A 26,806-nucleotide genomic window follows, 5' to 3' on the forward strand; every position below is an offset into this window, starting at 1 on the left:
AAGAGTGTGTTAAAATGGTCGAAGAAACGCAACCAAGCAGTTGTTGTTCGAATTGCATGAAATTTGCAAGAAGCATGACATATTCGAGAAAAATGGCCAGCAATGTTCACTTTAAAAGGCCAGACAACCAGACGCTTATCATTTCCACTCAATGCAGTCTTAAGAAGTGCAGAAGTCAGAAAAACACCTCTATTCATCGTTTTGGAATAAGTTCGACATGCCACGCCTCGGGGAAAATGACAGATGGAGAGCTATAGGTATGCTTCAGTCTGGTACCTCGCAGCGTGATGTTGCTCGTCGATTCAACGTCCATAGAAACACCATTTGGCACAGCTTCACCGAGCTGACGGTAGGACACGTGTCTACAGGTGCACAGGTGAACGTTACATCAGGCCATGTGTTCTGGAAGGGGATCGTTTTGGAGGTGGGGGCGTTATGATCTGGGGTGGGATAACAGCTGCAGCAAGAACGCCAATGATTCTGATTGAGGGGAACTTGAATGCTGTGAGGTACCGAGACGAGATTTTGCAAATGGCCGCTTTACCGTTTTTGCAACAGAACGGCCCTAGAGTGACGTTTCAACACGATAATGCCAGACCACACGTTGCTCGAGTTGTACAGCAGTATCTTAATCAGAACAATGTTAATGTGTTACCCTGGCCTGCAAGATCCCCTGATTTGTCACCCATTGAACACGTCTGGGATGAAATGGAGCGACGTTTATGACGTCATCCGAATCCTCCAAAAACGCTGCAGGAACTCCACCAAGTCCTTCCTCGGATATGGAATGATCTTCCCAAGGACTTTCATCGACGTTTAGTGGCCTCAATGAGGCGAAGGTGCCAGGCCTGCATCAATGCACAAGGTGGACACACTCGCTACTGACTGTGTGAACTTGCTTGTGAACCCCCTCTTGTGTTGTGGCTCATTTGCATATGCCAGGTGCACTGTTCTTATGGACTGTTGATCGTTACCATACCTTGAAACATTTGTCTTTCCATGTAATAACATTTCATTCGCGGCAGTAAAAGTTTAACACTGATTCTGTTTGTTGTTTGTGTGTCACAATAACTTTTGCCTTTGAGTATATTATAGAATACACAAAGGGGTACACATGGAAATTTGAAACAGAAGGAGGCCATTTAACCCATCATGCCTGTACTCGATAAACAAATAAACCACAAACGAGAGGGGAGGGAGAATGGTAGCTAATTACTCGGAGCAATGACATTATAAAACAACATAAAAAAACAAATTCCTTGAGCGCTGACATTCCCAGGTGTTTGTCCAACCAACCATGATGATGTCCCGGACTTGAATCAAGACCAATACTCATGTTACAAGCCTCTCCAATTCCTTCAAATCAAAGTAAAACAAGTAGGCTTGCAAGAAGGGTTATACTGGAAATTCAACGCTCACCCATAATTTAAATGTCATAATGCAATGTGGGTTTATCATTGGTTGTCATCTCCATACTAGAAGGACTCGCTCCCTCCCTAAGGGGTCTAAACTAAAGGATCTGAGGGTTTAAATGGTCTAAAATCAAAGGTCTGTATGAGTCTTAAAGGTACGTTCCAATAGTATTGTTATGTGTGTGGGGGTAGGTAACGAACTACCTTTGTCCAGATAGAATTGTGTAGGTTTCAAATGCTCCGATGATGTGAAGAAGAAGAAGCCCACCTTCATGTAACTAAGTAGGGACCCCGTTGGGCCGAATGTCCTGTGTCTCCATACAAGGGGTGGAGCTATGCTAATTAGTTAGGGCTTAAGAATAATCCCCAGTGTGTAATTGCCCTTGTCATTTTTCTGTGTTCCTATAACACTCACTCGGCCAGCCATGCAATCGCACATAATTACAGCCACCATAATCGCCGACAGTATCCAGACATTACGACCCCGCACAGCCCGACATTCTCAATGGGCGTCAAGAATGGCCGTGAGGTCACACTCTGAATGAGGATTGGTTGAGGAGTGATGGGGTGATTGAATCGCGTGGTGATTGGAGCGAGTGTGACGTCAGAGGAACCTTCGAGAACGGAGGAAGAAAAAGCGAACGTCCCACCATTTTCTCTCTCTCTGGTGCTGGCTGCGTGGCGGACGGTCACATATTGCTCTCCCTCTGGCGGTTGCATTTTCCTGGCTCGGGTGTGCTTGTGAAAGAAAAGGCTGGGCAAGAGCGGTTCGGGATAGAGTCGGTATCGTGAGGGGAGCTTTGTGGAGCGTGGAACCACCGGAGGAGGAGGACGGGTTGCCGCCGCTTCATCAGGATGCCGTGTGGTGACACACACCATCTTGTGCGCTCCATCGCGAAGACTCAGGGACCATCCTCACTTGTCCTCGTTGGAGCAGGCTGAGTATCGGCCAACTCACCACGCCATTCTCTTTTATTTTATTTCTCCCTGTGTCTGTATATGAGTCCGTATGGAGGGTCCCTCATTGAGGAATTTTAGTTTACCGTGCATTCATTTTTATTGCCTGCATTATTCTCATTAAACCCATTATTTATTGCATTTCTTTGTCGTGCCTGTCTTGTACGTTTATTTGCTCATGGGTTTGGATAAACCCCCGTCGCGTCCGTCTGTGCAGGTAAGGGCCTCGGTATCATTTTTGTAAGGCGTACCAAAGAGATAACACCGCCATATTTTGGGGTATAAGGAGTTAAAGCTCATTTTGGCCATCCGTCACCCTGAGGTCTTCACTACAGGGTAGACGTGACAATAATTATAATGCTACATCGCACATGAACAGTTGGGTGACAACATGGCACCGTTTGTCAAGTTCGCCAAAATCCAGTATTCTATGTGATTGTATTCTACAATCCAGTATTCCAGTATTCTACATATCACATGCCTGTGTGATTTTATTTTTACCGCGTATCCCGTAGGGCAATGCCGTCTGGTACAGCATTTGTCTGTCTGTCCGGTATATGTATGCATGTCCTTCACAAACCTCCCACAATCAGAGCTGAGGATCTGGACACGACAGGGGGATCAGATCCTCCACTCATCAGATCCAAGCCCGGCTACGCCGTTGTTACCTCCGCCACCGAAGGTGGATGGAGGTTATGTTTTCGCCACGGTGTGTCTGTTTGTTACTTGCAAAATCGAAGATTTTTCAAATATGTTGGTTGGTTACTTGTGCATTATTCTCTGTCTGTCTGTTTGTTAATTGCCTACAGGTCACAATTTTAAACCGATCTTCATGAAACTTCACCAGATTGTAGAGTTGGTCATAAGGAAGAAGACCCAGATCCTTATATTCAATGCCCCCCCCCCCTCAAACATTTTGAGGTCAAAGGTCATCTTGAGTTAAAATTTCTAAAATCGTTATTTTTCATCTGATCGATTTGAAAGTTGAACAGCATTTGCATATTCAGTCACTGAATTAGGGGGGAGGGGCAACATTTTTTAATGTCAAAGGTCAACTGAAGGTCAAACTTCTAAAACCATCAATTTTCATCTGAATAATCGTCAATTTTCTTCCGGTTCCGGTCCCTCGAGCGAGGAAACTTACTTCGATCTCTCCACGGCATCAAAGTTTAAGTATTTTCCCATTTTTGTCTTTGTCAAATTTCCACTGGTTATTTTATTGCGTATGTGTTATTGTGTGTCTAGTTGGTTTTGGTTTTGTAATTATTGCAAACTTGTGTGTAATTAGTCGTTTTTTGTTCGCACCTCATGTGCGGCCTGGTCTATCTAGGCTCTTTCATGGTCTATCATGTGGAACATGTCTTTCATGTTCGGTATTTTGTGAATACAAGTTCTTTCCTTCGCTGTATTTGCTTGTTTCTTTGATTGTCTTTTCTCCCCCTACCTCCCACGATCATCTTACCTTATTTGTCTAACGTTTTAAATACAAAAAAAAAAAAAATTACTTTATTATTTCCTTCTCTCCTCGCGGACATGTGCTTGTTCTCTTGCCCCCTTGTCTCGCCTTGTGCCCCGCCTCTTTTATCTCCTTTTTCTTCCACCTCTCCAGCCTTTCCAACAATAGTTTCCTCCACACTCATTCAACCCTTTCTCCTTCTTTCTCAAATCCACGTCCTCACTTAGACTTTTTCCCAGATTACTTTTCATGGTTTTGTTTAAATATTATTTAAATATGTTTAAACTTTCCCCTGCAGTGTTTTATTCAGTGGTTTATTACAACACACTGTTTTTCTTCCTATTTAAAAGGCTTTTTTCAATTTCGTCTTCAATTCATTCCACTTCAAAAAAAATTCAATCTCTTTCAGTCCTTCCTTTCTACATTCTCGAAACTCACCTTCATTCCACCCCTCCTCTATCGTTTTTAAACGGATCTCTGACTTGAAAATCACAATAAACCCAGTTTGTAATAAATGTTCGTTTTTCATGAATCATCCACTTTCTAAACTACCCCCTCACACCCCACCTCCTAAACTCCCTCCTCACTCCTCCCTTTCAATTCTCCCCCCTTGCCCCTCCCCTCCTAAACTCCCCCGTCACCCCTCCCCTCCTAAACTCCCTCCTCTCCCCAACCCCCAAACCCCCCTGCTCCACCCCTTAAAATCTCCCCCTCACCCCTCCCCTTCAACCCCCCCCCCCTCAGCCTCCCCTTCAAAACTACCTCCTCACCTCTCCCCTCCAAAACTCCCCCCTCATCCCTCCCCTCCTGAATCCCCTCCCCTCCAAATCAAATCTTGTGGTGAGGTAGTTGTCCTGAAACAACTTGCCTTTGCCTCTTGGAAGGCTAATCCAACTGAAGGCAATCTCAGTTCCTTCCACCAATCTCAGAACAAGTGTGTGTCCACCCTCAAAAAGCCAGGAGGCACGATCTCTCTACTCTCAAGACAACTCTCAAACCTGTCTCCTTCCTCCAAACCCTGGTGGTGTCTGGTCAAATCTGTCTATGGTGTTTGTTCCCCCTCCATCCCCTCCCTTACCTCAAATGGCTCCAGAGTTGACACTGCACGTGACAAAGCCGAATGCCTTAACTCTGTGTTTGCCTCAAAATATTGTGTCCCAAACCCATCTCTTTCTGCACCCACCAATCCAGCTGCTCCTGGACTCTGTGTCCTTCTCTCCTGACAAGGTGGAGAAGTTTCTGTCAAACCTCGACTCTGATTCTGCAACTGGACCAGACGGCATCAGCCCAAGGGTCCTAAAATCCTGCTCTGACGCTCTTTCACACCCTCTCTCTATTCTCTTCTCAAGGTCATCTGCCATCAGCTTGGAAATCAGCCAACATTACCGCTTTACACAAAAAGGTGCAAAAACAGATCCTTGCAACGACAGACCAATCAGACTGCTCCCAATTATCAGCAAAGTCATGGAATCCATCATTGCTTCGGATATCAAATCCTTCCTCTTCTCCAATGGCTTGATCTCTGATCATAAATTTGGTTTCAGACCAGGTCATTCTCCTCTGGACATGCTGCTTCTCCTGTCTCAACAATGGATGGAGGTCCTCAATGTCAAACAGGAAATCAGAGCTGTCTCCCTTGACATATCACATGCCTTCAATATGGTCTGGCACCCCGCTCTGCTCACCAAACTCTCCTCCTATGGTATACATGGAAATCTCCACGCATGGCTTGCTGACTTTCTCTCTGGTCGTAGTCAACGTGTGGCCCTGAAAGGATTTCTCTCATCTCCCCTTCCTGTTCAGGCTGGAGATCCCCAAGGTAGTGTTCTGGGCCCTGTGCTTTTTCTGGTCTTCATCATTGATCTCTCCGACTCTCTGAAAAATCCTCTCTATCTCTTTGCTGATGACTCCACTCTCTCCCGCTCCATACCTCATCCCTCAGATCGGCAGTCTGCAGCCTCCTCACTCTCTGGAGTCCTGGACAAAATCACAGACTGGTCAAACAAGTGGAACATGTCTTTCAATCCTGACAAATCTCACACTCTTACTATGTCTCTCCGAAAAGACCGACTGGACAGTGGACAACCCTCCCATCTACTTTCTCAACAATCCTCTCCAAGAAGTTCTGTCACTCAAGCTATTGGGTCTCACTATCTGCCATGATCTTTCCTGGGAAAAGCACATTTCCAAGCTGGCCTCCAAAGCCAGTCACCGACTGGGCATCCTCTGTCGTGCGAAGTCCTTCCTTGGCACACCTTAGGTCCTCACCACATACAAGGCTTTCATCTGCAGCTCAATGGAATACTGCTCTCCCCTATGGGCTTATGCTCCTGCCTCACACCGAGCTCGGCTTCACACTGTTGAAACCAACGCTTTCAGAATCATTGGAATCTCCCGCGATGAAGCTGATTGTGAGGGCCTTTCACTCACTCACTGCAGGCAGGTTGGTGGTCTTTCTGTCTTCTACTGACTCCAATCCAGCCAGCTCCCCCAGCTCTATCTGTGCTATGTCCCCCAAATATTCCTGCAGGTCGTACAAGATCTGCCAGCAACCCTCTTCTGATGCAATTGCCAAAATCGAGACTCTCTGCTCACCTTCACTCTTTCATTCCTCTTTACCCCTACCTCTGGAACAAACTCCCCCACTCCCTTCAATCCCACTCCTCCCTCCAGGTCTTTAGAACAGCTGTTCACCACCATCTCTTATCTTCCCCCATCCAAAACCTTGATCTTTTCTACCCCCGTTAATTCACCCCAGATCCACTTTTTTGAAATGCCAACTTCTTTCCTGGAAGTCCTCGCAGTGTCCATGTGTTTTATGCCTCTCCCATCCTCCCCCTACCCCTCCTGCTCCCACCCTCCCATACCTCCTCCCCCCCTCCCATGCCTCCTCCCCCCAAGCCCTCTCCCTCCCACAGATCTCCCGATGTCCCTGTTCTCTACTGTTGTGCTTGTGTGCTTCCCTCTCTCTCTCCCTATCTTGTCTCCCGATCTCTTTATTGTTTTATGTGTCCGTTTTTTTTGTGATTCATGTTAGCTCTGGTCAAGGCAGTTGAAGGTAGTCGGTTTAGCCTCGATCTTGTGTACAAATTTTTTAAATTCATCCGATTGACTTGAGAATTAAACAGCATTGGCACAGTTCATCACTGAATTGGGGAAACCAACTATTTTTGAGGTCAAAATATTTTTTATATTGTTAATTTTAATATTAATGAAATGGACAAGAATAAGTATCCATATCAACTTTGTTTGGGGGTGAGGGGTGGGGGTGCATAGCATCCTGCTCTCCAGTCTACACTGCGTCTTTCTTGTTTGTGAACAGGATATCACAAAATAAGAAAGGACTTGGATGAAATTTGGTAGAGAGGTTGGGAATGTTACACAGACGAATTCATGAGGTTTTGGTGAAGATCCGTTTCACATTTGGAACTAAGAATTTTCTAAGTGAATATTCACCATTGAGAGATGGGACAAAAAACGATATACAGCATGATATCTCAAAACGTTGTGGACATATTATGGTTGTGGACAAAGCTGTGGTTGTTGTGGACAAAATGTTGTGGTTGTGGACAAAACTTGGTGGAAGAGTTGGTTAGGTGACAAGAACAAGCCAATTAGATTTTTGGTTCAGGTCCGAATCCAGATCCAGCCTATTCGTGGGATACAAAACGCAAACTGTTCAACCTGGCAGAGGTATGCTCTTTACCAAGTACCGTTCTAGTTATACCTCAATCAACGTCCCGTGGTTTTCATCCATTGCTCTACCTCCCTGCCAATACAGATCGCCACTACCCTTCACCAGCAAGACTAGTTCTTCATTCTTGACTTATTTGTTTTAGAGCACCATGCCGTGGATAGAGCTGGTTTTAAGCATTGCATTGCTTGTGTGACCATGATGTGGTGGCAATTGTAGCACTCTTGGTGAGCAGACAAATACTGCGAGGAGTGTTGAGCACCAGCTCCATTGAAGCTTTGCTCTCCACTGGGCCTGCACTCCCTTGTCTTGCGAATGTTCCTTCCAGCAGGGGGCATGGGATGTTTCGTGCGCGTCGGTTGTTGCTGTGCTGCTGCTATTAGACATCCCCCAGTGGTGGTGCTTCTCCCTCCATAGTTCCTAAGAGTGCACACTGTGGGATACGAGACAAAACGAAATATATTTACACCTGCAAGTCATGCTTTGAAAAGCCCATAATGGCCAGAATTGGAGGCACAAATTATTACAGGACACCTACATCTCATTCATAGGTGTGCAAGTCACATACGGATCCAGTGGATATTGGAAGCATGTGCATTTTGCTTTACTTCAGGGAGAGAGAGGTTGGGAATTAGCCACCAGTGTGAGAAAGAAAACTCGTGAAGAAGTACCAATATGATGGCCTAGAGAGGTACGCACACTCACCTTCGTTGCGCAGACATGTTGGCATGGTATAATATGGCACGCTTCAGATGAACGATCCTCCAGCTGATACCCCACAAATAACTTGTTAAGATGGCTGACAGGATGGTCTAGAGGTACACACACACTTGCCTCTGAGCTGTCTGGTCTGGGTTAGGTCGATCCCAGCTATGAACTGTCAACCTTGTGTTCACAGGTAGAGCGATTCATCAGTGTGTGTCCCTCGGATGGATGTTAAACGGGAGTCCTGTCTGCCGGCATGAGTTGGTGGACGTTAAACATCCCACGGTATCCTTTGCAACGAGAAGTAGAGCAACTTCCAGCACCCTGAACAAATTCCAAATCACTGCCATAACCACCAGGGGGCATTCTGTCAGAGATCCTGCTCTGCCCTCAGCCAATGATGCAACCAGCAACCTTGTGCTGCCCACAACAGAGAGAGACTTGTCAAGGCTCATGGAAGTATTGTTTTCCCATCCTTCCTGCCCCCTCCCATCTCACACCACCTTTCTTTACCCTCTCTGGGTAACATGCAATCATCTCATTTTTGGATCTCATGATCACATGTAACCTGTTATGATCTCAGTTTTTCCAACACACCTTTTAAGGTAAGTCAGGCTCATTCCTTACTTAGCACTAACTTTTACATGGTTATGCAAAGCATTTTTTTAAACATATGAGCTAAGGCTCGTAATAGATCTGACACACACACACACACACACACACACACACACACACACACACACACACACACACACACACACACACACACACACACACACACACACACACACACACACACACACACACACACACACACACACACACACACACACACACACACACACACACACACACACAAGTTTGGGGTGAAGTGCCGTCACTTGCTGGGATACTCTAGGTACCAGCGACGTCATAACAATGGCGCTGCTTTTCTCACCGTACTCAGCAGGGCATTTCCTCCAGATGAATTTCCTCCTCCACATCGATGCCAACTGATGGAGATTGCCCGTGCCCTATACTTTTCAAGCAATGAAGCAGCACGTACCATATTTAAAGTGCTACCAGCTGCACGGTCAGGTAGTCGGCGACTAAACCGACTACCCTCATTGGCTTGCCAGTGGCGAGGGTGACTGTGACACCTTGCAGGACTAAAAACAATACCTGTTAAAGGGCGGATGAACTCCCTTCGGGAGCCAACATCCAGTAAGGAGATGGCGTCTCCTAAAAAAAACACCCATCTGGTTGGACCGGTTTTTTAGGTAGTTGTAGACAACAACCACCCAATGTCGTACTACGGTTCGGACTTAGGAGAGGGAAAGTGGTGCCCGGAACCATTTTACACTCTCCTTGTCTGGATTGCTGGTTTTACTTTGTCTCATTCAAACTACAGCGACCGGCCTAGCTTCAATCTCTCTTTCTTACAAACAAACATCATTCGCTTTTCTTACTCATTTTCACTGCTCACCTTTATATTGTCTCTCTTTTATTTATCGTTATGCAGTTCGTTTATTTAAGGTCTGGCTTCGGTGAGGACGATATAGTCCGCGACTGGAGCCTTCAACATTAAAAAACAACAACAACAACAACAACCGAAGGGCAGGCCTCCTGCATGTGGTGGAGGCAAAATTGTTGGCAAAGGCAGCTCAGATTTTGAAAAAGGAAAAGGGCTTGGGTTCACTTGTCCTAAGAACAGTTGAAAAATGGATGGCTCCCAGTGTGTGGAGCAATAATTGGATATCGCTGGTCAAATCATCTGGAAAAAAAAAAAAGAAGATGTTAAAATGTCTTCTTGAACTTAAAGTATAATTGTTGAATTAAGGTACAACTATAAAACGTTTTCCTGAAAAAGTGGAATGGAGGGGATAGAGTACCTCGCCCTTTCACCCCACCAATCTATGAATATTGTAGCACCACTTACATTGTCCATCAGTTAGTGTCCACCCCCCCCCCCCCCCCCCATTCTCTCAATCATTCGTCCCAGTGATTCTCAATCAGGTGTCACATGATAACCAAACCACATCCTGTCATACTTCCTCCGCCTAAGTTATGGACTTGCTCATTTCCCCTTCTGCCATGTCATTTGCCAATAGGATCACCTCTGATCTATGGCTGTCCAATCTTGTCTTTTTAAATCCACAATGGGTTATGTTTTTTCACATTTGCTCTTAAACCTGTCTGTGCTTTCCGTGTCAAACGTTTCCATTTTTACACCATAATTGTCCATCTGTTGCTACTATAATTTATGAATGCGCCTTTGTTTATACTTTTTGAAGGAGAAGACAAAAAAAAAACCCACCAAAGTCACATTTAAAGCACCTTGACAGTTTAGGATAAAATCGGACAGCCGGGACAAGATTTGGGAGAAAGAAGTAAAAGTAAATAACTATTTTAGACCAGGCTCCTGTATTTAATTTCAAAATACCAAAAGTGCATCTCATTTGCAGCAAATAGTTCAACCGTGTGGTCCTTGCAACAGAACAGTACGAAACAACTCTATATCGGTTTGTAAAAAGAACCGACGAAATGCACTTGAGCGTACAAGTCAACAGGTATGAGAGAAGGTACCGCAATGTGGTTCCAGAATAAAATAATCGGAGAGGCATCTCAACTAGCGAGAGTTGTAACGTTTTCAATAGGAACACAAATAACTACTTAACCTCATGGATAGTAAAATATTACTAAGGCAGACGGAAGCTTCTATCAACATTGATGGCAAACATTTTCCAAAAAACGTAAAAAAAAAAAAAATATATATATATATATGTATGTACACTATTGACTGATTAAGACTGTAGCATAAATGAAAATGCATTAAAGCCAGAAATAGTACGGTAATGGTGGCCAATTAAATGGCACTTTCATGTTCCAGTGGGGTTAGTATGGTCCTCAAAGGGACGTCATCGGGTGCAGCTCGGAGATGCAGGGAAGGCCCAGCTTGTTTTTCATCCCCACGAGCTTGTTGCCTCCGAGCACCACAGGCACTTAGGATGGTATGTGCAGCACAATTAGCCGATTGCACGAATTAGAAAAATAAAAAATATAATAAAGAGGCAACCAGAGGAGCCACCAGTCGCCATCACGAAGGCAGCATGTTGATCACCATCTGGCAACCATGGTGGCACACTGGTACAGAAGAGAAGAGTGGAACCACAAAACTGTCTGCTCAAAACGGGCACAATCGTTTGCTTATTAACATCAATAAATTAGTGATAAAGTGAAAAGAAAATGCGCGCATCGATCGTTCAGGTGATGACATGACAGTCTTGGTTTGATGTTGGCCCATTGTATCGGTTTGCACTTGTTCTGCACGTGGGCAGACCGAGGGTCAAGTTCCAGTCAAGTTTAAACAAGCTTGACCCAGCCTTTCATATAATCGGCGAGGAGTTCTACCGCATAGTTCCAATTGGGCTCAGAGTCGTACTTCACAGCGTAGACAGTGTCCAAGGGGTTTTTGCTCTCTTGCTCAATACCGACCACTAAACCTTCGTACCAGCTCTCTGTCGAGCCATCCTCATAAAGATGAGAAATGCGCTTGCCAACTAGTTTGGGGAAAGTGGCGCTCAAGTGCGGGAAAGCATTTCCCTGTGTCGCCGCATCTTGATCCGTTCGCAGCCGATCTCCGAGGTCGGTGCTTGTCGCGGGTGATCGCTGAACTGTCTGTGAACAAGATCAATTGTATTTGAGGGGAAATAACGATAGTACGCACATTGCAACGGAGAGAAACGCATTGCAATTCATGCTTCGGTCACATGGGCATGCAATCTAGCTGGGATGTGCTGAACTTACGCTGGTTTAAAAAAAAGAGAAGAAGAAGAAGAGGAACAACAACAACCGTGCTGTGTGTGATGTTCAGATGTTCAATAAACATGTACATCAATTTCCTTTTCCAACTGGAGGAGGTAACGAGGAGTTCCAGATAGATGACACAGCCAACTATCAACTTTGAGAATTGCTCGGCGACAAGACAAACGAAAACTTGAGTTTGCTCCCTCTGAGCTATCCTGTAATTTCACAGATCACAAATAATTAGGTCCTTACATGGACGTGCCATCGAGTCTGGTCTCTTGGTGTACTGAACGCTAGAAATAAAAATGACAAAAATCAAGGATTTCCACAACCTCTTGGACATTTCTATGCTGTGAAGAGTGAAAGCCAGATAAAATTGTACCTAAAACATTTTTTTTTTAAAATAAATAACCCACAAATCTAATGACCACAGTTGCCATGATGCAGTTTATATTAACGTGCGGTCCTATTTGAAGGCAACATGACAGTGAAACCTTTAAACAATTCACCAACCTCACGAAAAGTCTCCGTTTTAGGATCATGTGCCACTTCCGCATCTGCTTCGTTTTCTTCATTGACGTTCGAAGAATCGTCCTTGTCCTCTGGCGTCCCTCCGTCAAAATCAGGATCCTTGAGGCCCTCCATTTGTGACACCAAAGACAAAAAGGCCGGCAAAGACTCATCAGAATCTTCACTCGAACTACCTTCTCGATCAACAAGTGTCCTGTTCTTCTCACCGAGTACTGCGGAGATTGCATGGCAATGGAACATCTGCTTACGAATCACAGCTGCAGATTTCATGGAGGACTTCATCAAACGTGGTAGAAACTGTTTGCCTTTCTTATTATTTGTTTTTCGTTCCTTCTGTCGCTTCTTCAATCTGATCGCCGTGTCCACGTGGTTACTTTTCTCTGGCGCTTTCTGCTTTGCTGAATTGCGCTTTCTTTCACATTCATATTTGGGTTTTCGCCCCTTCTTCTCTGGTGTTACCACATCCCGACGATCTGTCACCTTAGATTTTTTTTTGACATCACCACGTACATTTGCAGTGACCTCTGAAGCGCCGTGACCGGAGGCGTCCCTGATTTCAGCTTGAGCCAGCTCTTTCAATCTATTTTCAGCCAGAAGGTCCAACTCATCACAGGTAGTTGAATGAGGAACCTGGTGGTTCAGTGACTGAGAGGGTGACTGATTGGTCTTTCTTATTTTTTTCTGGTGATGTGGCCCTTTCTCATCCAGTTTTGGCTCACTTTGGTTCCGTTCTTGCGCTTCTTGTTTACAGCGTGCAGTCTTTGCCTTCAGGTCGCATTTTCTACGCACGCGCAGCACATCTGCAGCGTCGATGTCCGCCGATGAGTTTCCCTTTCTGCCTGACAAGTTTGGCCCTTTCTTGCAGTTTCCTTTTGTCGTGGAATCGTGCAAATCACTTCCAACTTTGGGGTCTGTGACAAGGATAGGAATAGAGGAAGAGAATGTTCAAACAACAACAAAAAAGAAACCATTAGCAATGTTTACGTTTTTGCTCAAATAGTTTGTTCTTTGCCAGAAAAATCCTCATACTGTTGTTTTAAAAGGCATTACTAATAATATTTCTGTTGCAGGGAACGAAAAATGGAAGAAGGACCAAGAGTGATGAAAAATATCTGGTGATTAGAATTTGTGTGCACGAAGCTGAAGGAGAAGAGAGACTGGTGACTCAAAAGAGGAGCCAAAGACAAAATAGAGGAAGGAAGAAGATGAGGAAGCATGGATTCATGAAACGGTAGTTATTTTGCAATACACAAGGGACTACACTGGGAGGGATTTGAAGGTAAGACTACAGTGACTGTAATTTGAGAAGGAGCTTTCTGAACACAATACGAATAAAAGAAAAAAGGCGTGTGAGAGCATTTGATAAAGGAATTGTAATTGGAACGAATTCCCCAAACTTTTGAATTGGAAAACAATCCTCCTCTGCATGTCATCTTTGCTACAAGGAGCAGATTGGACTGTAATGGCTTCAGTTAATGAAGAAACATTAATCAATGTTACAAGGTTACTTTTATCCAAAATTGTAACACAGCGGACTCTCATCAATCAAACTGGACATGTTTTGGAGATTATTCGAGTTGCACAGACAAAGAAGTGAGAACTAATTATTTTTACTTTTCTGATTCTGCTTTTTGTTTTTCCACAAGCTCAGTAGATGGAGATTCGACTCCCCTTCATCCCCCACCTCTTTAACTTGTCTGCACCCAACTACATTCACACTACGCAACAAAATCCGGAGCAATAAGGCTGTTTGAAGCAAAAAGCATGACCGTTCCAACACGGTACACAGGCCACAAACTCATATAAAGCTCTATGCAGCACAACAATGTGAGCATCACAAAAAGGCTTGATTTGCAGCACGATTTGCACATGATGTCCCAACTACTAAATGTGACGGTGTTCAATCCGTAGCACTTTCCACATTACCCTAACAACGCGATTGAGTTTCCCATATTTAACTGGCCATCAATGGAACTCATGCAGTGAAGAGCTTGAGGAACTGTGCTGATAGAAACGACGCTCAAATCTACTTGTCTATTGACAGCCACCACCATTCAATGGCTTTTAAGGCACCACACAAACTGAGGAATCGCACGCATGGGTGATGTGGCCGCAAACCACAATTCGTGTACAGTACTGCATCCTCAACAAACAGTGGAGAGCTTGAGGAACTGCGCTGATAGAAACGACGCTCAAATCTACTTGTCTATTGACAGCCACCACCATTCAATGGCTTTTAAGGCACCACACAAACTGAGGAATCGCACGCACGGGTGATGTGGCCGCAAACCACAATTCGTGTACAGTACTGCATCCTCAACAAACAATATGGAATTGTGTGACAGACAACAGACAGCCAATTGTGTGATATAATTAATGGATGTACATGCAGCATTGCCACAACATTTCCAACAAACTGATGAATGAATGATCGTTTTTAAGGGCATTTTTTCCCGCTAAAGCGGGGGTTAGCCTTGCGGGCCCCATGACCTCATGGTTCCCTTTTTGAGGCAATGTTTTTATGGCCGGATGCCCTTCCTGACGCCAACCCTTAGTCGCCTCTTACGATGCGCAGGGATACGGTGTACCTATTCTAAATTGGGGTACACACCGTGATCATTCATCCCAGCAAGCTGGTGCTCAATTTGTGGACCTCGGAAGGATGACAGGCTGCGTCAACCCCCCTGGCGTTAATTCAGCGATCGACTGGGATTCGAACTCAGGATCCTAGGATCCCAAACCTGCACCCTAACCGCTAAGCCAACACCAGGCTCATTTTGGATTTCCAACAATCTGATGGAATTTAATAAATACCTATAGGAAAGTGAATCCGTATTTTTGAAGGGCAATGCTATAGAACAGGATAAACAGATTATTTTGGTTTCTTTACAGGAGCCAAGCTCATGGAAGAGCAAGCGACAATCATCAAGGGAATTAACAAACAGGAAAAGCGGGGAGGAAGAAGGGGAGGAAACCCTGAAACTAGCAAGTAAGATGGTTGGTTTAGGAAAGGTTAATGCGGGAAATAAAGATCATGGGTCAGAATTGGCGATGACAACAGATGGCGGTGCACCGATTACTTGAAGCCCTGGAGGGGAGAGCAAGACAGAACAGCCTTTTATCGATGGGAGAAGTGAGTGTGCAACCAGCCTGCATTTTGGAAGTTTAAAAAGTCAAAAGACAGAGAACAGTGGAAGCAATGTTGAAGAGCAATGGAAGAACAGTGGAACTAACCCTAACAACTCGCTGCATCGGGGTCCGGGGTCCGTTGAGGGGCCCGAGCTTCTCCTGTAATTTTTTTCAAACAGTACAGTGAAACCCCTCATCGGCTCATCCTCATTTCCTCATCGTTACATTTAAACCCAGAAGCTGATTTTGCTTTCTCGCGGGAATCAAAACAACATTTACCGCTGAAAACGGAAGTTTCAAACTTTACAGAAAATGGTTATTAACCAGAAATGTGCGTTAAGAAAATTATTAACCATCTTCTCACGTATTTTTTTCCAATCTTATGGAGAAATAGTGTTCAACAGTCGAGGGTGCGAATTGACTCGATCGGTCAAAATGTCCCGCTATCTCCTTTATTTTCGATCATACGGCTAAATAACAGTGACCATCTGTTTTTCTCGGTAAAATATTCAGGTAAATGACACGGATAAATAATAATTTTGTCCTTGTGTGCATTTTATTACCTCCGCCATCAAAGGTGGATGGAGGTTATGTTTTCACCCCTGTTTGTTTGTGAACAAAATATCTCAAAGTTGTGGATGGATTCGGACGAAATCTATGTGACATATGTGACATAATATGTGACATAATCCTCGTATGTGACAAAGACGAAATGATTAGATTTTGGTGAAGATCCGGATTCGGATCCGGCTACTAAAAAAATTTAAGTGATTTTTCACCATTGGGAGATGGGGCCAGAAACGATACAAAGCAGGATATCTCAAAAAGTTATAGATGGATTTGGACGAAACTTGGTGGACCGGTTGTGTGTGTGACAAGGAAGAATCGATTCGTTTTTGGTGAAGATCTGAATATGGATTCGGATATGAGAATTATTTAATTCTTTAAGTGATTCTTCACCATTGGGAGATTGGGCCAAAAACGATACATAGCAGGATATCTCAAAAGGTTATGGACGGATTTGAACGAAACTTGGTGGACCGGCTATGTGTGTGACAAGGAAGAATCGATTCGTTTTTGGTGACGATCTGAATATGGATTCGGATATGAGAATTATTTAATTCTTTAAGTGATTCTTCACCATAAGGAGATCGGGCCAAAAACGATAGATAGCAGGATATCTCAAAAAGTTATGGATGGATTTGGACGAAACCTGTTGGACAGGTTATGTGTGTGACAAGAAAGAATCGATTAGATTTTGGTGAAGATCTGAATCTGGATTCGGATATGAGAATTATTTAATTTTATAAGTGATTCTTCACCATTCAGTGATATGGCCAACCAGGCGGAGGTATGCTCTCTACTGAGTGCCGTTCTAGTTATATATGCTGTTTCAGGCTGTTTGTCTGGAGCATTCCATGACACTTTGGACAATTGGACCGCACTGTACGTTCCGTACTTTGCAACACGTACGAGGTGCACGAGTTTCTGATTCGTAAATTATAGTGTATTTGTTTTTAATTCATGGTTTCGTTATTATTCGGCAAATTTATGTACAAATGTTTGTTTTAGGAAACTATTATTTCGCACTAAATGTCATTTAAATTCTTGATCTAGGGGGCTCAAAGACCCCTTTTGCCCGAGGGAACGGAAACGGGAGACAGCCGGTGCATGGACAGACACCAACTTCAACTTGAAAAATGGATTTGTTCATACTTTATTTATTTACTTTTCAACCCTTGTACTGTGAGCTAGAAATGCTGCTGCTGTGATTTTGCTTTATTTGTGAGCTCGTTGCTACTCTAACTTAAGATCCACAGAATTCAGGAGAGACAGATGTGATGCAGGGACAGCAGCCAATATCGGAGAGCAGTACTCCATTGAGCAATATACAAAGGCCTTGTAGACTGAGTAGTTCTGATTTTTCCAAGGAAAGATTTGGAAAGACGAAGGGATGCCCACTGCCCAGTCTGAGGTTGGCTTTGGAGACCAACTTTCCTACGTGGTTGGTCCAGGAAAGGTCACGTGTGATGGTGAGGCCTAGATATTCAAGATGTTAAATATCTTCCAGTGGAGGACCAAGGAAATTGATACGTGGGTTAATTGATAATCCTTCCAGAGTGATAGGGTGAGACAGATCTTTCATATTCCATTTAACACACCAGTTCCATTTAACTTCCAGAGAGACACTGAGTAGAGATAGAGAGAGGCAGCTGCTGTTTGCTTAGCAAAGGGGAAGGGGTATTTATGACAATGTGGAGTCATCTGGAAAAAGGAGGAGAGGGTTTTTGTTTATGTGGATGAGGAACAATATTGAATTCAAGACACCGTCTTATGGAAATCAAGCATCCACTGGGAGAGGCAAGTCAGATGGCAACAAGTTGACTGGGTGGAAGAATCCAAGAATGAAGGCGGTCTTATATGCCACATGAGGACAGCTTGAGAATCAAATCAGGATGCCAGGCTGTGGAATTCCCGAGATATGTTGTGGAAGACGGTCCTAAGTTATTTTTTTTAAATTGAGGGCCTCAAATCATTGCTAAGAGAGGAGCATAAGCATATCCAGAGTTGAGTCACTGGAACGGAATCAAAACTGATGGTCAGGCTATTTGAAAACAGAAAAGACAACACCAGAAGCAATCATGGATTCCATGATTTCGTAATTGGAATCAAGCTCACTGGCCTATAGTTGGTGGGGACTATTCCTACACCATCCTTGTGGACAGGAGTAATGTTTGCTGACTTCCATGCAGAAAAGAAATACTTCAAAATAATATAACAACGGACCAACATCTTCACACCAAATCCACCACTGGGTAACGAGGTGAACTTCAACACACAACTCTTTCACGATAATGCCAGCAGCAATCTTAAACCAAAGCACAACCTTCCCATTCCCTTATGCACCACAGTAGCTCGCCCAATTAATTAGATGACAGTACAGGAGGGCCTTGCCGTTTGCGGGTTTCATCTTCCTGGAATCACTCCATCGCGATGAATTTATTGAGGCAATGTTTGCAGATTGCGGTCATGCGCTTGAATAAATCACGGGGTTGGCGAATTATTTTCCACGTTTATTCACCTAATTAACGTGGGCCGTCAACACCATAACCCCCTCAAAATACCCCCAACACATCAACATCATCTCCACCAGCTCTTCTTTATCATCGCCATGGCATTATGGGATCAAGTTTATTGTCATTATTATTAAATTAAATTGATATCGGTGGGAAGAGCTTTCTTGGTTTTCCAGAGGACCTGGATTCCATTCCTGGTCTGGGCATGTAATTTTCCCACATGTATCAATTTAATTATTTAATCCTGTTCATTAATCCAATTGCTTCCCTACGCCCCCAGTGGTGTTTATAATAGAGGATATGGATTTGTCCCCCCATTGGAGGAAGACCCTCTCATGTTCAGGCCGTTGGTTCTCCTAAGGTTGGCAGCGAGTGCCCCGGAAGCATTGATGGATAGAGAGTGGCAATCATATGTGTGGGAAACTTGCATGCTCGGTCAGGGATGCCCAGATAGCTCAGATGGCAGAGCACTGGTCCGGTTTTCGAGAGGACCTCGGTTTGATTCCGAGCCAACCACTCACCATCACTATAATTATGGGAGCCAAAGACTCACCATCACTATAATTATGGGAGCAGAAGATTTACCATCACTAATTATGGGAGCGGAAGAATCACCATCACTATAATTATGGGAACAGACCACTCACCATCACTAATGATGGGAACAGACCACTCACAATCACTATAATTATGGGAACAGACCACTCACCATCACTATAATTATGAGAACAGACCACTCACCATCACTATAATTATGGGAGCAGAAGACTCACCATCACTAATGATGGGAACAGACCACGCAACATCACTATAATTATGGGAACAGACCACTCACCATCACTATAATTATGGGAACAGACCACACACCATCACTATAATTATGGGAACAGACCACTCACAATCACTAATGATGGGAACAGACCACTCACCATCACTATAATTATGGGAACAGACCACTCACCATCACTATAATTATGGGAACAGACCACTCACCATCACTATAATGATGGGAACAGACCACTCACCATCACTATAATTATGGGAACAGACCACTCACCATCACTATAATTATGGGAACAGACCACGCAACATCACTATAATTATGGGAACAGACCACTCACCATCACTATAATTATGGGAACAGACCACACACCATCACTATAATTATGGGAACAGACCACTCACAATCACTAATGATGGGAACAGACCACTCACCATCACTATAATTATGGGAACAGACCACTCACCATCACTATAATTATGGGAACAGACCACTCACCATCACTATAATGATGGGAACAGACCACTCACCATCACTATAATTATGGGAACAGACCACTCACCATCACTATAATTATGGGAACAGACCACTCACCATCACTATAATTATGGGAACAGACCACTCACCATCACTAATGATGGGAACAGACCACTCACCATCACTATAATTATGGGAACAGACCACTCACCATCACTATAATTATGAGAACAGACCACTCACCATCACTATAATTATGGGAGCAGAAGACTCACCATCACTATAATTATGGGAACAGACCACTCACCATCACTATAATTATGGGAACAGACCACTCACCATCACTATAATTATGGGAACAGACCACACACCATCACTATAATTATGGGAACAGACCACTCACCATCACTATAATTATGGGAGCCAACCACTCACCATCACTATAATTATGGGAACAGACCACTCACCATCACTATAATTATGGGAACAGACCACTCACCATCACTATAATTATGGGAACAGACCACTCACCATCACTATAATTATGGGAACAGACCACACACCATCACTATAATTATGGGAACAGACCACTCACCATCACTATAATTATGGGAGCCAACCACTCACCATCACTATAATTATGGGAGCAGAAGACTTACCATCACTACTGATGGGAACAGACCACTCACCATCACTATAATTATGGGAACAGACCACTCACCATCACTATAATTATGGGAACAGACCACACACCATCACTATAATTATGGGAACAGACCACTCACCATCACTATAATTATGGGAGCCAACCACTCACCATCACTATAATTATGGGAGCAGAAGACTTACCATCACTACTGATGGGAACAGACCACTCACCATCACTATAATTATGGGAGCAGAAGACTTACCATCACTAATGATGGGAACAGACCACTCACCATCACTATAATTATGGGAACAGACCACTCACCATCACTATAATTATGGGAACAGACCACACACCATCACTATAATTATGGGAACAGACCACTCACCATCACTATAATTATGGGAACAGACCACTCACCATCACTATAATTATGGGAGCAGAAGACACCATCACTACTGATGGGAACAGACCACGCATCATCACTATAATTATGGGAACAGACCACACACCATCACTATAATTATGGGAGCCAACCACTCACCATCACTATAATTATGGGAGCAGAAGACTTACCATCACTACTGATGGGAACAGACCACGCATCATCACTATAATTATGGGAACAGACCACGCATCATCACTAATTATGGGAGCCAACCACTCACCATCACTATAATTATGGGAACAGACCACTCACCATCACTATAATTATGGGAGCAGAAGACACCATCACTACTGATGGGAACAGACCACGCATCATCACTATAATTATGGGAACAGACCACACACCATCACTATAATTATGGGAGCCAACCACTCACCATCACTATAATTATGGGAGCAGAAGACTTACCATCACTACTGATGGGAACAGACCACGCATCATCACTATAATTATGGGAACAGACCACGCATCATCACTATAATTATGGGAACAGACCACGCATCATCACTAATTATGGGAGCCAACCACTCACCATCACTATAATTATGGGAGCAGAAGACTTACCATCACTACTGATGGGAACAGACCACTCACCATCACTATAATTATGGGAACAGACCACGCATCATCACTAATTATGGGAGCCGACCATTCACCATCGCTAATTATGGGAGCCAAAGACTCATCACTATAATTATGGGAACCACTCACCATCACTATAATTATGGGAACAAACCACTCACCATCACTATAATTATGGGAACAAACCACTCACCATCACTATAATTATGGGAACAGACCACGCAACATCACTATAATTATGGGAACAGACCACTCACCATCACTTTAATTATGGGAACAGACCACACACCATCACTATAATTATGGGAACAGACCACTCACCATCACTATAATTATGGGAGCCAACCACTCACCATCACTATAATTATGGGAGCAGAAGACTTACCATCACTACTGATGGGAACAGACCACGCATCATCACTATAATTATGGGAGCCAACCACTCACCATCACTATAATTATGGGAACAGACCACGCATCATCACTAATTATGGGAGCCGACCACTCACCATCGCTAATTATGGGAGCCAAAGACTCATCACTATAATTATGGGAACCACTCACCATCACTATAATTATGGGAACAAACCACTCACCATCACTATAATTATGGGAACAAACCACTCACCATCACTATAATTATGGGAACAGACCACTCACCATCACTATAATTATGGGAACAGACCACTCACCATCACTATAATTATGGGAACAGAAGACTTACCATCACTATAATTATGGGAACAGACCACTCACCATCACTATAATTATGGGAGCCAACCACTCACCATCACTATAATTATGGGAGCAGAAGACTTACCATCACTACTGATGGGAACAGACCACGCATCATCACTATAATTATGGGAACAGACCACGCATCATCACTATAATTATGGGAACAGACCACGCATCATCACTAATTATGGGAGCCAACCACTCACCATCACTATAATTATGGGAGCAGAAGACTTACCATCACTACTGATGGGAACAGACCACTCACCATCACTATAATTATGGGAACAGACCACGCATCATCACTAATTATGGGAGCCGACCATTCACCATCGCTAATTATGGGAGCCAAAGACTCATCACTATAATTATGGGAACCACTCACCATCACTATAATTATGGGAACAAACCACTCACCATCACTATAATTATGGGAACAGACCACGCAACATCACTATAATTATGGGAACAGACCACTCACCATCACTATAATTATGGGAACAGACCACACACCATCACTATAATTATGGGAACAGACCACTCACCATCACTATAATTATGGGAGCCAACCACTCACCATCACTATAATTATGGGAGCAGAAGACTTACCATCACTACTGATGGGAACAGACCACGCATCATCACTATAATTATGGGAGCCAACCACTCACCATCACTATAATTATGGGAACAGACCACGCATCATCACTAATTATGGGAGCCGACCACTCACCATCGCTAATTATGGGAGCCAAAGACTCATCACTATAATTATGGGAACCACTCACCATCACTATAATTATGGGAACAAACCACTCACCATCACTATAATTATGGGAACAAACCACTCACCATCACTATAATTATGGGAACAGACCACTCACCATCACTATAATTATGGGAACAGACCACTCACCATCACTATAATTATGGGAACAGAAGACTTACCATCACTACTGATGGGAACAGACCACTCACCATCACTATAATTATGGGAGCAGAAGACTCACCATCACTATAATTATGGGAACAGACCACTCACCATCACTATAATTATGGGAGCCAACCACTCACCATCACTATAATTATGGGAGCAGAAGACTCACCATCACTATAATTATGGGAACAGACCACTCACCATCACTATAATTATAGGAGCCAACCACTCACCATCACTATAATTATGGGAACAGACCACTCACCATCACTATAATTATGGGAACAGACCACTCACCATCACTATAATTATGGGAACAGACCACTCACCATCACTATAATTATGGGAGCCAACCACTCACCATCACTATAATTATGGGAACAGACCACTCACCATCACTATAATTATGGGAACAGACCACTCACCATCACTATAATTATGGGAACAGACCACTCACCATCACTATAATTATGGGAACAGACCACTCACCATCACTATAATTATGGGAGCCAACCACTCACCATCACTATAATTATGGGAGCAGAAGACTCACCATTACTATAATTATGGGAGCAGAAGACTCACCATCACTAATGATGGGAACAGACCACTCACCATCACTATAATTATGGGAACAGACCACACACCATCACTATAATTATGGGAACAGACCACCCACCATCACTATAATTATGGGAACAGACCACTCACCATCACTATAGTTATGGGAACAGACCACTCACCATCACTATAATTATGGGAACAGACCACTCACCATCACTATAATTATGGGAACAAACCACTCACCATCACTTTAATTATGGGAACAAACCACTCACCAATATAATTATGGGAGCCGACCATTCACCATCACTATAATTATGGGAGCGAAAGACTCACCATCACTATAATTATGCTTCCCGAAAGGAGGCATTAAGTGTTCATTGTTGGTGTCCCGCTTATTGTTGTGGAAATGACTTTTAAGGGTCAATATTGCTTAGAACAGTTTAGTTATCTCCCATATTAAATGTATTAGAATAAGCGAGAGGTGATGCAGTCGTGGCATGAGATATGCATCGCTTTATGTGTAACAGACATCGTCCACCCTCCCCAATGTGTCTAAAAACCGCCATCCCTTTGAAACCCTCATGTTATACACTCCGTAATCTGACTTTTGTCTTCCTCCAAGCAAGTAGACCTTCTAGCCAATGATGAGTGAGAGGGGAGGGGCACGGTACGTCACAGCATGAAGTTGGGACCAGAGACTTTAAAGGTGCTTGCATTGAGGGAGAAAGAGGAGATGCTCAAACTCCACCTGTGCGAAAAGCTGTGTCGTGTCTGCGGAGATGCCCCGCTGAGCCACGCCCCCAACCAGGCAACCACTTCTCTCCTCCTCACGGGCACCGGGGCTGCGCGCTGATCTTGACCTGCTGAAGGACGCAACTAGCTTTTTCCACCCTGCATCGGTTCCCACTGTGTCTAGCCGGCACAGCCCGTGTATTTCCAGTCTTGTCGCCTCTATTTTTTGTCAATCTCTTGTGGAATGACTGAGGCCTTAAGGTTAAATAAGTATGGACCTCTGGTACCTTGTACTTGTTGCTGCATTTTTGCCTGGGGAGTAACTGCTGAAATTTATCTATATGGGTTCTTCCTAACTTCTTTGTTCTTTGTTCCTTTCACATTTCTTTCTAATTTTTCACATTTCTCTTTATTCATTCTAATTCTTGCTTTTTCTTTGTTTCTCTTTATGTATCTGTCTTAGGTGAAGTGAATTCTTGCAAAAATTTTTACTGTAAGGCTCACTTGGCTGTGCCTGGATGGATTTGAGGGTTGTGGAGTGGAGGCTGAAACCCGAATCCTATCCAGGTTCCTCCTGATGACTCCATCTTTGCTCTTTGCTTATTTTGGGTTCTTTCTGATGACTCCAATGCAGTACTTGGTTTTCTATTTGATAAGGTACCGATCGTTTAATTGTTTCACGGACACATACCGGTAAGGGTTAAGAGTTTGTTCACTATAATTATGGTTCTCAGATTGAGGAATTAAGTGTTTAGTCTTTGTGTCCAAGGTGTCCAGCTTTTTGAAGAAAAAAAAGGTGCTACCAATTGGCTAATATTACGAGTTGACTATACCAGGTAACATCAGCGATCTCTGATCACAACCCTCTAGTTGTTATTGGTATTGCTTATTGTATTCCTGTCCCCCATGTGACTGCACAATATTAAATATATTGGTACTGGGGGGTGAGTTTGGATGGTTGTGAGCGCTTTTGCCATTTGGCACCTCCGTTAAAGGACTGATATGGGTACGGCAACCAGCACCCTACAACAAGACCATGTCGTGCACTTCACCGGCTCCCCTTGGCTGTTAATTATAACATCAGGCGCACAGCACTGAATTAGCATCGGTGGACTCAGTGGTCCCATTAGCATGGTATTGTGGCCATAGACACATGATCCGGCTCGAGGCCATTAAACCAGTTGGCCGTTGTTGCCACTGTTGATGTAGCCCACTGTGATTCGTACCAGGACACTGGGATGAACCGAGGATACAACTGTAGGTTTACTACATTTACTGCACAATAATAAATGCTGTGCTACGTTGGTTTCCGTTCCCCTCTTCTTTTATTTTTCTCTTCAACTTCCACATTCTCTTCAATCTCATTCTTCCCTTCACGTTTTCAAGACAGCTGTTCACCACCATCTCAGATCATCCCCCTTCCAAAACCATGATATTTTCTACCCTCGTCAACCACCACACTCCCCACCCCACCCTACTCCCATCACCCACTCCCAGGCCCTTCCAAATTTCCAGTCTTTTCCTTCCTGAGAGTTTGCTTCTGTGTCCACCCCATTCATTCTTTCCCCCTACCGCTCATTCCTCCTCACATCCATTGTTTGTCCAAGTGCCCTCTATTTTGTCCTTCAACTCTGATGTTGGTGTCCCCCCTCTCCCTGCTGTTCCTTTTGTTCCTTTGTGTCCTGATGCAATCGGTGTTCCAGCTCTTCCATGAGCCTCGACTTTGTATACAAAATTAAAATAGATCACATGTTTAAAAGGCAGTTATGTGATAGTCCATGGGCCAGATACTGAAATTTCCCCCCCACCCCAACTCCCCATTAGGGAATTTTGTAAAACCTGATTTTTGGTTAACATGGGTACTAAGGCTTTGAAGTAAGTTTGTTTGCCATTTGTCAGAGGGTGCTACTTTGTGTTCCAGACGAATTTGTACGCGTACCGAAGCACCACATGTGTTAAATGACCGATTTCTAAAACTGCACCCATGTGACTGTTATAACATCAATCCATGTACAGTGTGAGGCATCAAAATGTATCTTTTGATTCATCCTATCATAAAAACATAAAATTGTGTATTTGTTATATTTCGATTTCAATGAAGACATGCCAAATCTAGTTTCAATTCTCTTGACATGTAACCTAGTCTGT

The 26,806-nt window shown here is 43.8% G+C and overlaps 1 protein-coding gene across 4 annotated transcripts in view; it reads right to left on the reverse strand.

Annotated features, from left to right (window-relative positions):
* Positions 1-6,753: 6,753 nt before the first annotated feature.
* The window catches only part of LOC137421540 (uncharacterized), an 89,676-nt gene continuing 69,623 nt past the window's right edge, over positions 6,754-26,806 (reverse strand). For 2 of the 4 annotated variants that reach the window (XM_078771309.1, XM_078771308.1), the window contains exons 3-4: positions 12,524-13,452; positions 10,611-11,881 (exon numbers count right to left, since the gene is read on the reverse strand). In XM_078771309.1, coding sequence (XP_078627435.1) covers positions 11,567-11,881; positions 12,524-13,452 — 1,244 coding nt within the window. In that variant the 3' untranslated portion in view covers positions 10,611-11,566. Of the gene's footprint in view, positions 9,978-10,610; positions 11,882-12,523; positions 13,453-26,806 lie in introns of those variants that run through there. The other 2 variants (XR_013622323.1, XM_078771310.1) reach the window with 2 other exon arrangements.

Source organism: Myxine glutinosa, chromosome 2 (assembly GCF_964187855.1).
Source record: "Myxine glutinosa chromosome 2, kmMyxGlut1.1, whole genome shotgun sequence".
NCBI lineage: Eukaryota > Metazoa > Chordata > Myxini > Myxiniformes > Myxinidae > Myxine > Myxine glutinosa.